Source organism: Lepisosteus oculatus, chromosome 3, assembly GCF_040954835.1.
Source record: "Lepisosteus oculatus isolate fLepOcu1 chromosome 3, fLepOcu1.hap2, whole genome shotgun sequence".
In the NCBI taxonomy this organism is placed as follows: Eukaryota; Metazoa; Chordata; class Actinopteri; order Semionotiformes; family Lepisosteidae; genus Lepisosteus; species Lepisosteus oculatus.
Genome location: NC_090698.1, coordinates 6,034,669 through 6,046,773, shown reverse-complemented (window position 1 = coordinate 6,046,773; position 12,105 = coordinate 6,034,669). Strand labels below are relative to the sequence as shown.

Here is a 12,105-nt window from a genome sequence, read left to right as displayed (position 1 = left end):
CGTCTGCTCCCTCCTGGCGGCCACTCGTCCGGCCGGAGCGCCACGGAAGAGCGCGGCAGGCTGTAATTATTATTACGTCAGTCCGGGACAGCCAGCAGGAAGCACAAACAGAGGCGCTAGCCATTTCTCCACTCTCCCTCTGTTGCAGAAGTGGTAGACACAGACATGGGCAAGCCACTAGTTCTGCTACTCCATAAATAGGCTCTTGACCTATTTCTTTTGGCTCCACTTGCATGTGTTTGCCATTGTGGCCTTTTCTGCATTTATTGACCACTCATCCGGGGCCAGCTAGCAGCTGTTGTGAATATCTGAGGCTCGGAGTTTCAGTTGACTCTTTCTGCGAGAAGGGGTGCTTTGCCTGCACGGTGCTTCAAATTATAGGCATTTTGGAGCAGGAAAAATGAAGCAATTGTATTGCTAAAAACTTCCGAGCCACACTTATGTTTGCAGTTACAGTATGTAATGTTCTTTCTCCAGTTGTAACACGATACAGTTTCCAGCCCTGAATTACATAATTGAGTTTCTTGTTTAATTGAACTAATTGTAGCCCTGTCCCAGCCTTGAGCCATTACTGGTCTGAAGAGACCTGTAAACACGCTTGGCTGGAGCCGAGAGGCACTGGCCTTAGACATGAAGTAATGGAAGTGCAGCTCAGTGGTCACAGAGAGGACGGGCTTCACGCTGCACGGCTGGGACACACTGACATCTAGTGGGCGAACTAGGGCATAGAGGAAATGAAGAGGTGGTGAGAGCCAGAGGGAACGAGAGAGATGGGCACAAAAACTACAGTCCCCAGGATGCCTTGTGGTGCATGCTCACCTTGTTTTTTACTTTCCTTTTAGTCTGTGAGCATGCTCGGTGGAGTTGACAGTCCATCTGGTTTCACCCCCTGCCTTCCCCAAAAAAAGAAAGCCCTACTGGTACCTCTGCTGTGCTGCCGGATGCGGTTGCTATGGGAGACCGGAGAGAGAGGGAGAGTGGCAAGAGATGACAGTTAGATGGAGATTGTGGAGGTGAGGGAGAGAGATGCTTTAATTATGTCACTGTGTCTGTGTATGTGTTGTCTGTCCCCCCTGTGTGTGTCTGCGCTGCATGTGAGTCAGAGAGCGCGCGGGAGAGTAAGGTGTCATTAATGCAGATTTATAGCTGGCTCAGTTGCTGCATCCTAAGTCTCAAATTCCTTCCATTCTTTAGGGGAAGGTGAGAGAGGAGAACCTGGTGGAAGCCGGGTGGGAGGGGGGGGGACGATGTTTTACTGTGTTTTCTGAAACGCAAGAGAGCAGCGAGAGATGGAGAGGAAGAAAAGAGGGCACAGCAAGAGAAGGACAAATTAGAAGAGGAGAGACTGGATTTAAATAAAAACTTTAACTCTCCTTAACTTTAACCCCATCACAGACTGTAAACCCTGTGTACGATGGAGGGTTTCCACTGGATGGAAGCTATATGCTTGTGACAAACAAGTCAGGAAAAAAGCCCTGGAGGCCCAGGTCTGGATATCTGTGAGAAATGGCTGGGTGGAATCTCCGGTTTAACATGGAGGGGAGCGAGGAGCAGAGAGAGTGAGAGAGTGAGACAGGACACCGAGCAGGTGTGCAGCAGGCGTATCTCCATCTTGTTGTGATCAATTTAAAATCAAACTTGACAGGAACAGTGAAACCTTAGCAATGCGACCTGGGAAGACAGGAAGAAAGATTCAGAGAAACACACAGCCGAAGAGAGATCAAGGGAGGCAAGGACTCCTGGAGGCGCTGGTGTCCAGCAGGTTACGGTCAGGCCGTTGTTGAAGACACGGGTTCGGTCCTCTTAACCGGGAGACAGGAGACACTCCTATCTTCCGTTGCTCTCAGTGATCACTTGATCACATTGTCCGTGTTTTTCTCACGGATATGACCACCTGCGTAGTAGAGGAGGACTTGGGACCCTGCAGGACTCTTGAACTCCACCACTGTAGTGCTTCTCGGCTGCAGCCCAGCAGTCTAGAGATCCTAGTCTCCCCTGCGAGCTTATTTTAAAACTTAACTCATTGATTTAAAATGCAGCAGCTCTGTTGTAGGTGCCTGTTGACATTATTCATTTTTATACCTCATGTCTACTGTCGTAATACAGTGATTAACAAAATGATTTTGGATGTTTTGAAAAAAAACCCTGAAATCTGGTCTCTTCTAGTATGTTTCTGACTGTGTGGAAGAAGAAGTATTGGAATCTTGGTTTGTGGAGAAATGTTTGTAGGTGGCATCTCTAAGGTGATACACGCTGACGGTAGATTGGGTCTGTGTGTCTGCCATCTTGGGAAGGTCAATCGATTCTTCTTGTTTGGAAGACCAGTACTACACTGTAAACCCTCACATATTCCTATAGTACTGGACCAGAAACTGCTGTTTGTTGCCATGGGGCAGTTTTATTTTGTTCACAGGTTTTAGGGGTATGCATTTAAATAGGCATGCTTTGTTTGTGTGTGTTTTCTACAGGAATGGTGTAGCTCATAGCTCAAATACTGAAGACTGTATGAAATGTACTTACTACCATGTTTCTGTTAGTTTTTTTATTTTTAGTTTAAGGATCTTATATGTTTGCAGGTTTTGTATTGATAATTATTTTTGTTTTGAAATAAGTCTTGGTTTCTAGGTCTGTTTCATATTGTAATGCATATGGCCTCCATTGATAGATAGATACTTTATTGATCCCGTGAGGGAAATTGCAGAATTGGTACAATTGGTTGTGAGAGCCGGCTTACCCACACGGTGACGTCACCGCCCTTCCCTGTGAATAGCAGGGACCGCAGCCACTGGGCTGAGGGGAGATTTCCCTTTGGCTCAAGTGGCTTTGTCCCTGTTGAGTGACGCCGGAGGCCTGGGTTTGAGTCCCTAACAGTGGGGGGCTGACCTGATGCAGCAGTGGCGAGGGCACCCACGTGAACCCCAGAGCGTTACAATATATAGTATTTCCTTACTTATTGTAGAGGACTTGAAAATGACTAGTGAATGACTAGTAATGACCACAGTCCCCTGTCCATGACATTTATACATCGCAGTCATATATCACAGCTATGACAGTTGCTCTGTGATAGTCTGACATGGTTGGCAGCTGTCTCTGAAGCAGGACACAAGAAAGGTACTAATGAAAACAGGCTATTTGACCCATCATGCTTGATTGGAATGTTATACTGCACATTTGTGATAGTCCCCTAAAGTAAAAGGATTACTGTACTGTTACTGCAGTCCCTTTTTGTAATTGGACTGTTCTACTCTACACACTTCACTAAAGGGCAACCTTCTGTTGCAGCTGTTCTACTGCACTGGGACTGTTCTACTGTACTGGGACTGTAGCTCCTATTGTAACAGGACTGTTCTACTGTACTGGGACTGTAGCCCCTACTGTAACAGGACTGTTCTACTGTACTGGGACTGTAGCTCCTATTGTAACAGGACTGTTCTACTGTACTGGGAGTGTAGCTCCTACTGTAACGGGACTGTTCTACTGTACTGGGACTGTAGCCCCTATTGTAACAGGACTGTTCTACTGTACTGGGAGTGTAGCTCCTACTGTAACGGGACTGTTCTACTGTACTGGGACTGTAGCCCCTATTGTAACAGGACTGTTCAACTGTACTGGGACTGTAGCCCCTATTGTAACAAGACTGTTCTACTGTACTGGGACTGTAGCTTCTATTGTAACAGGACTGTTCTACTGTACTGGGACTGTAGCTCCTATTGCAACAGGACTGTTCAACTGTACTGGGACTGTAGCTCCTATTGTAACAGGACTGTTCTACTGCACTGGGACTGTAGCTCCTACTGTAACAGGGCTGTTCTCCTGCACTGGGACTGTAGCTCCTATTGTAACAGGGAGCTGTACTGGGTAACAGGCTACTGTACTGGGACTGTAGCCAGTATTGTAACAGGACTGTTCTACTGTCCTGGGACTGTAGTCAGTATTGTATCAGGTCTATTCTATGTTTTTTTATCCATAGAACCCTGCTATGATGAGGCTGTTACTGAGCTTGAATTGTCTAGACTTTGTTGAAGTCAGAAGAAGATTTGTTCTTTAGGAGAAATGCATGGATCCAGCAACAGCAGAGCTCTGCGGCTCATACTTCCACGGGGTCTCAGGGTGGCTTGATTTCCACTCTGTAACCTGCTCTCAATTCCTGTAAGATTTCACTAATTCTTTACTACGGCTCTGGGAATGTTTTGGCTGGTGAAAGTAGCAGAGGAAGAGGAGTCTGTCAAAAATACCTCAGCTGCTTTCTTTTTATAGTTTTTAGCATAGCTGGCTCAGGAGGGGGAGGGGCTTGTGCTCCAGGGGGTGGGTGTTCATGAGCGGGTGGGCGGGGCCGCCCCTCCTCCTGTGTGCTCTTCGCGGTGAGAGTCGGCCTGTCACTCTCTCTCACTACGCTGTGAGAGTCACCGGGCTCGTGCTGTACTCCAGCACACCCACACGCAGGCACCGAGAGGAGAGGGAGCCGAGACAGAGAGAGGGAGAAGGGCAGGTCCGTTGCTTTCTCCCGAGGTGAGAAGAATACCTTTGGAGAAGAGGAAGGATGGCGGAAGGCGGGGAGGGAGAGGAGGAGATACAGTTCCTGAGGACGGTGAGTGCAGCTCTGATTTTCCTGAGGCTCCGCTGCGTGCCATGCGCCAGCTGGGAGTCAGGGTGAGAAGTACGCCTGTTTATTAATAGGAGATTTGGTGGTGGGGGGCAGTGAAACTGGGAGAGGGGACAAATATATGATACGTGTGAACCCACTCTCATCGTTCTTGGTGTAGTTGGTGTAGTTGCTGTTTGTTATTTTGTGGTGCTTTGCAGCCTTGTAACGCAGCCTGTGTCAGTGTGTGAGTTCTGTGGTGTTCTAGGCACCCTCGCTCACTGGGTATTTTTAAACCCTGAATTCCCTGACTACACTGTCCTACATATCAAATGGCTCTTCTTGCTGTGTATCCGAAAAGCATGGTAGTTCCAGCAACTTCTGTCTCTCACTGAACCTGACTTTATTTTGTCTTTTTTATTTGTATATTTTTGTGTTGCCTGTACAGTATATAGGTTTCAGTCACTCAGCCTAAACTGTTTGTTTCCGTTCATGTCTCTGTCCACTTGTGTCCAGTATGTGTGAGCGTATGTGCTGTATGTGTACGTAGTTGTGCTGTATTTGACAAAATATTAATATAAAGTGATTTAGTTTTCTGTAAATATCTAGAACACTTTCTGGCATTCTCCTTCCCCATGTTTGTGTGGTGTGTGGTGTGTAGCGGGGGGTGGTGTTCCCGAAAATTCCTTCCTGAATGACCAGGGGGATGTGTGTAGATAGACAGGGACTGATGCATGTGCCATCCACGTTAGCCTGCTGATCTATTTATACCGCGGTGAGGGAGGACCACTCACTGCTGGGACACAGCTGGCAACAGGTTGTGCTGGCCTGGGGTCCTGGCTGTCTCCCTACCTCTCTGATCAGATCAGTGATTGGCTTGAACTTGCCCGAATGTAATGGCTTGTCTGCCTTTTTTAGTAGCCTTTCATATAAGCTCACCGAAACCGATGGACAAAGTAGTTTGGACAATGATTTTATGTGTCTGCTTTTCTTTCTACCTCACCCACACTGGCACATGCAGAGCCCTCTGGTGCAGGCACACTTGGACTAGGACAAGTCTGGTATGGTGGCGGATGAATAATTGTATGTGTGCTGTTCTGCAAGCTTACAGTGTGTGGGTCTCTCATGTTCACTGTGTCTATACTGTATACAGTACAACCAGCCTCCAAGCTGACACAGCTGGGCTTGGGGCAACAAGTTCAAGCCCAGTTTGAGGCTGGTTAACCTGGTTAACCATTCTGTTGATCTTGAGGGGAGGATGGTTACCAACACAGTCTGAGTGAAGTACCTTGCCATCAGGTGCAACACCAGTGTCCCTCCTGGAATTTGAACCCATGACCTTCCATATAAGAGTCCAAACCCTGAACCCTGACTCTACACTCAGCAAACCAGTTGCCTTACCGGTGCCACAATTGAATTTGTGTAAAGGATGGAAGGATGTGATGTAGTCTATTGCTTGATTGGGATTACAGCAATCACATCCTACAGGACTCTTTGCACACTACTGGTGCACCCAGTGGTTCTGACCTGGTCATAATCCTTCTGTGTTTTCTGAGGCAGGTCAAAACCAGGTCCAACACAGAGAGGTCATCCATGACAGCAACACCCCAGAGCTCCTTGACCTAACTCTGTCTTGTTGCCTGTTCTGCTATGTATTACCTTTCAGAAGTAGTTCAGGTGGACAGCTGCGTCAGAATGCGTAGGCTGCAAAGAAACAAGTGAAGGTTTATTCCATGCTGAAAATGAGAAGAGAGAAAACACAACTTTTCGGCTGTGGAGTCACACCCGAAGAAGGCTCCACAGCCGAAACGTTGTGTTTTCTTTCTTCTGTCTTCAGCATAGAATAAACCTTTTACTTGTTCCTTTTGAGAAATGTTGTTTAACAAACACACTTTATCTCAATCAGACACTTATTAGTGGTGATCAGTGGGATTTAAGGTCTTTGGGTGAATATGCCATTTTAAAGTATTGCGGACTGCAGTTAGATGCAGCCCTTGTGTGTGTGGACTCTGTCCATCGGGGTTGGAAAACTCCAGTCTTCAGGGGCCTTAAGGGAAGTGTACATAAAACAGAGGACAGGAGGCACTTCTGTGCACAAAGGAAAAGCTGTTGAAAGTATTGTTGAAACCAGTGCCCTGGCTTCAGGGCTGGGTGAGATCCTGGGATCAATTATCTGTTAGCAGCCAAACAAGCTAGACGGCCCGGATGCCCTCATTCCCCTCTCATGCTCGTTCGCCTCTCTGGCTTTCATTCTAGCTCCGACCTTGAAATAATCACGAGACGTGGAAGTCAAATCATCCGTTTTTTCTAGAGCTTCACTGGAGGCTGATTGGAAAGTGACTGTTAAATCTGCAGGGCTATGGGCCCAGAGGACTGGGGTTGCCCATTTGTATCTGGTTTCAGTGGCCTGTACAGGGCACGTAAATATTTATACTGAGCAACAGCACATGCTGCCCCAATTTGGGCACAGTGCTGCCAACAGGTGACTGCATTCAGGTAAAGACTTTCTGGTGCGTTGGAATACCTTGCTACTGTATATTAAAAATGCACAGCCTGGACACCGGCATGATGCAAGAGCCACACAACACCAAGCAGAAAAAAGGAGCAGATTTAAAGAGGCTATATCTGGAATAGCTTGGCCTAACGCCTCATGCAGAGCCTGACACAGATGGTTCACTGTTTTGAAGATGGTTATTTTATTATGACAGAGCACCTGCAGTACATGTAGTGTATATATTTTTATTGTGGCAATAAGTGCGATATCTTCCGGTCTCTGTGTCTTCTGTAAGTGGTTCAGAGTGAGAGAGCCCGTGGTCTGCATCCTTCCTGGGGCTGCTGGGTGGGACAAGGCTGAGTGAGCGCTTGTGTCTGTGTGTCTGTCCTCCTGGAAGAGAGGAGCTGCCACTGTGACACCACCACCACCCCGGCCACTCCGGGGCCGCCTCCTCCTGCAGCTACGTGTTCTCCTCCCTTTCTTCCTGTCTCTCCCCCTCCCCGCTGTGTGATGAGAGATGGCAGGCGTGAGCCGTCACCCCAGTTTGCAGCAGCAGAAGTTTCCCCTTCAGCACCCGTTAATCCTGCCCAGGAGACCACAGCACCGGGGGGCTCTCCCAGCACTGTCGGTCTGTTTGATTGCACACATGAGAAGCTGAGGTTCAAAGGATGGGTGGTTTATGTAGTGCGTTGTAGGTTCACAGCGTTTAGGGAAGTGACGCCCAGGTCTCCATACTGGAGGTCAAGATGTGTGCACAGATAAAGGAACACATTTACAAGATTTACAGTGCGTGCGGATCCACGTCTTATTATGGGTAGAGGAGTATATGTTCATGTACAGGTTTTTGTACAGTATGTAGGTACAGGGGATTATGTTCAGGTGAAGCGTATATTTAAATACAACTCTATGCATACTCAGTCAGTCAATCAAAGTTTATTTATCAAATGCACAACAATACAGCGTGCAGCAGCAGTAGTTGCTGGCAATGAAATGTCTTTTCTACGAGCTCACCGGTGGGGTTAAAAATCACAAAACTAAGGTGACATAATAAAAGATAATAATGCAATAGAAACTGAATAAGATTAACTCGGACAAAACTCAATATAAATAGAGCTGCTATGTGTCCAGGGTGTATGTAATATATTATGTCCAAGTAGTGCAGTGTGCCGAATACAATGAAAACTGTGTGTCCATGTAGCCATTGCGGTTGATTTGCTGAAGGAGCTGCAGGTTGGCTATTTAGCAGACTTATTGCCTGGAGGTAGAAGCTGTTCTGTAATCTGTTGGACTTTGACCGAATGCTTCGGTACCGTTTACCGGACGGTTTAAGTGTACAGACCCTTGTACAGCACCTATAATGTTGTATAAACATACATAAGAGTGTGTTGCTGTTGAGCACAGTTCCTGTTGCACTAGTCTGTTGTCCTGCTGTCTTTGGGACTGCTTCTCTACATGAGACTCCCAAATATCTGCTGGTCTGCAGAACTGGGGAATGTGGGAGCAACAGGTGCAGCTTCCAAAAATAGAGAGAGGTGGGGGGAGGGTGTGAGGTAGAGAGAGAGGGGTTAGACAGAGAGGCATGGCAGTGAATGAGCTTAGCTTTGAGGAAGGCCAGGGAGAGAGGCAGAGAGAGGGTTCAGTGAGAGAGAAAAGAGAGGGAGAGAAGCAGAGGGGTCAGTGTGAGAGAAAAGAGAGGGAGAGAGGCAGAGAGAGGGGTCAGTGTGAGAGAAAAGAGAGGGAGAGAGGCAAAGAGAGGGGTCAGTGAGAGAGAAAAGAGAGGGAGAGATGCAGAGGGGTCAGTGAGAGAGAAAAGAGGAAGAGAGGCAGAGGGGTCAGTGTGAGAAAAGAGAGGAAGAGAGGCAGAGGGGTCAGTGTGAGTAAAGGGAAAAGGAGAGGTGGAGAAAGCAGGGTGAGGGGGAGAGAGAGAGTGTTTGAAGGTGGAAGAAGGGAGGAGAGGCAAATAGAGGGGTTAGAGATGGAGATGAGAGGGAGGCAGAGAGGGGTTAGAGAGTGTGGAGTACAAAAGATTGAAAAGATGATAGAATAGAAGGTGTGAAATGTAAAGTTTATTTTCTAGTCACTTTCTCCATTTTCTCAGAATGTTTCTTCTGTGCAGTTGTGGAGAAAATCCTGTATTTGTGTACATGGTGGAACTGTCTATCGTATGTGCCAGCACGTGTCTGTGTGAACATGTCTGAGTGTCTCGATCTAAATGTGGCCATGTGTGTGTATGGAAGTCTACAGCATAGCGTTTACAGCTCAGCTCTTTTACAGTGAATTTTTGAGTATCCTTTTGCAAATAACATGCAATCATCCTTTAATTGGTGTTCTTAATTCTAGTGCAGGATTTTAATAGCCATTCATTTGAATCACAAACCATTTCTCTTCTGCAGCAGGGAAATTAAAAAAAGTAAAAAAATAGGTTTCTATACAAAATGTTAATTTAACTATGAACCAGCAGACCAAAAAATGCTCTTGCGGTGCTTCCATTCCAATACTGTGTGTGAATAAAGACTATATTAAGCACCCCCCCTTCACTTTTCCACTGTCGAGCAGTTCTCTAAGGCGTGGGCTTGCCAGGCTGGATGAATGGTGGAATCGCCTGCTCGGGCCGGGTCATGTCGCTAACCGACTGGGACCGGGATGCCTTGGCAAAGTGCCGGCCAGGCGAGGAGGGCATTAGGCCTCCAGGATCTTGTCAGCTCTCGGTGTCGCAGCCACATTGGCAGGCCTGCAGCGATGCCGGCAGGCGCCGGGCTCCGCTTGTCCAGGAGCGCCGTTCCTCCTGGTGCGGGCTGTGTGGCTCGCCGGGTGTTAACAGACGAACACTCCTCTCTTTCCCTCTGCCGTTGCCGAAGAGCCTGGTCTCAGACAGTCAGAGCTGTGGGGCAGAGGGTATATAATAAAGGAACTAAGAAGAACAGATGGAAATCTGCTTTGTATTTTGAAGAGATCAAGATGCAAAGCGGACATACAGTACTGCAGTGATACAGCCCCTGTATAGGTCACCGATAAATGCGAGACCAGCTCGGCGAAGGAATAAAGTACTGTATCTTTCTGGACAGGTATTAAAAAGTCCCCAATCGTCCCTTTGTCCATTCTAGTGTAAATATTCTTGAATTTCACTGTGGATCCTTGCACCAGGCTGACAGCTGCCCGTCAGTTTAGATGTGATCCGTTGCGTCTGGACAGCGAGTCTTGGCTACTGAAGGGTTTTCAGGAGCTGAGAAAACTGAAGCCTTTCTCGGCACAGCATGCCCTCTGCCGTGTTTTCAGATGAGTTTTTTGAGCTGTTTGGCTCGGATCTGATCAGTTTCTTTCCGAGCTCATATGATTTGTATCATGTGGAAACAGTGCTGTTTCTGCCAGTGGCGTTTGTCCCAACATGAATAACACCGACTGGGCCTTCACCTGCCTCTGCTAAGAGGCTGTCTGCTCCAGGGGCACAGCACTCTTCTTTTGCTTGTGTTTCTGGTGACACTGGCTGTGATTGATGTGGTGACTGGTGTTGAACTTCAGGATCTGTGATCCCGGATCCTGCTGTTAAGAAGTTTCTGAAATTTCCTGGATGGCCAGTGATGGTGAGGCTTTGGTTGATGAACAGTTGGTATTTGGTTGGTGAGATGCTGGTGCTTGGTTGGCAGTAGGGTTGCATTTGGAAGGCTTTTAGCACTGGCCTTTGATTGAGAAGTGTTGACCAATAATCTGTCATTTCGTTTTCAAATGGTAATAAGTAAAGATGTGTCCAATATTGGTTTCAGTTGCGTGGTGAGTTTTTGTATGTCAAATAATAAAATACAAACATATGAAAGGCTACAGATTAGGCTACAAATTGCCCATTTTGTGTGTTTAAATACTTAAAGCTTAAAGGTCCAAGGATCTTTTCAAACCATTTTTAGAAGCATCCCAGAGAATCTGCTTCAGCAGCAGGGTGCTTATTCTAGGCATCTGTCAACACTCTGTGTCCTGAAGGGCCTCTTGTCCTCAGTCCTTAAATTCATCTTAATTTCCTCCTCTGTGACTGCTGATCCTGAAGTAACCTCTTCATCTGACTTTGTCATGAAATGTTCAGGACTTTTAAAACCTCTGTCAAGGCCCCCGTATTGTCCTTTGTTCAAGACTGAAGAGGTTCAGTTCCTTTGACCTGCCTGTTTTGAACACAGAAAAACAGGCTTTGTCCTGTATGTTTTGCTCCGAACTCCTTGCAAGGCAGTAGTATCCTTTTGTTGATCATGGTGGCCACATGTCTGTACAATATTTGTAAATAAGGTCTTAGTATTGTGTGATACAGTTTTCACAGATTCACCTGTCTGGCATTCCTACTGCCATATGTGCATGTACTGTACGACTTCAGTTTGTTTTCTCAGCCTTTCTTGGTGTTGTTTTTAACTAGTGTTCACGATTCTGTCACAATATATTTTCTGTTGTTTTCTTAATCTATTAATTTAGGCCATTGTTTTCTAGGCTTTTTGGAATAATCTTGTTCTGTGCCTCCAGCATTATATTTTAATTATCATGCTACTGCCTGTTCCATATGTGTCTGTATCCCAGCCTGCATCTCTTCAATAATTCTGTCTTGTCCCTTCACAGTCTGTTTCTATGAAGTTATAAAGCTTTGTTGTCCAGTGTTTCTCTTCTTTCTTGCTCAAGCTGTCCTGCTCATTTCAATAAATTTGATCAGTCCCAGCGTCCTCCTGCTTGGCGGGAAATACTTCATTAACTACTTTTGCTGCTTCAGTGTTGCCTGCTGTTCTCCAAGCTTCTCCCTAGGTTTGCCCAGGCCAGGGAAATTGACATCGCCCAAGATGTGGTGTTGGGCTCTGTGAGTGTGTCACCAGGCTTGTGAGACTCTGTGCCAGTATGCAGTGAGCGTGGCTGCAGGCCTGTAAGACAGGGATTTTGGGGGCTCCTGCACTATGAGTGTTTCCCCTTGCTTGTGAGACAGTAATGCTTGACTCCTGCTCTATGAGTGTGGCATCAGGCTTGTGAGACAGCAGTGTTGGACTCCTGCTCTGTGTGTCCACAGGGT

At 46.9% G+C, this 12,105-nt stretch overlaps 1 protein-coding gene across 24 annotated transcripts in view; it reads left to right on the top strand.

Annotated features, from left to right (window-relative positions):
- Nucleotides 1–4,372: 4,372 nt before the first annotated feature.
- ryr1b (ryanodine receptor 1b (skeletal)) overlaps nucleotides 4,373–12,105 on the top strand; it is a 113,817-nt gene continuing 106,084 nt past the window's right edge. For all 24 annotated transcript variants that reach the window (XM_069186441.1, XM_069186440.1, XM_069186443.1 and 21 more), the window contains exon 1: nucleotides 4,373–4,588. In XM_069186441.1, coding sequence (XP_069042542.1) covers nucleotides 4,541–4,588 — 48 coding nt within the window. In that variant the 5' untranslated portion in view covers nucleotides 4,373–4,540. The remainder of the gene's footprint in view (nucleotides 4,589–12,105) is intronic.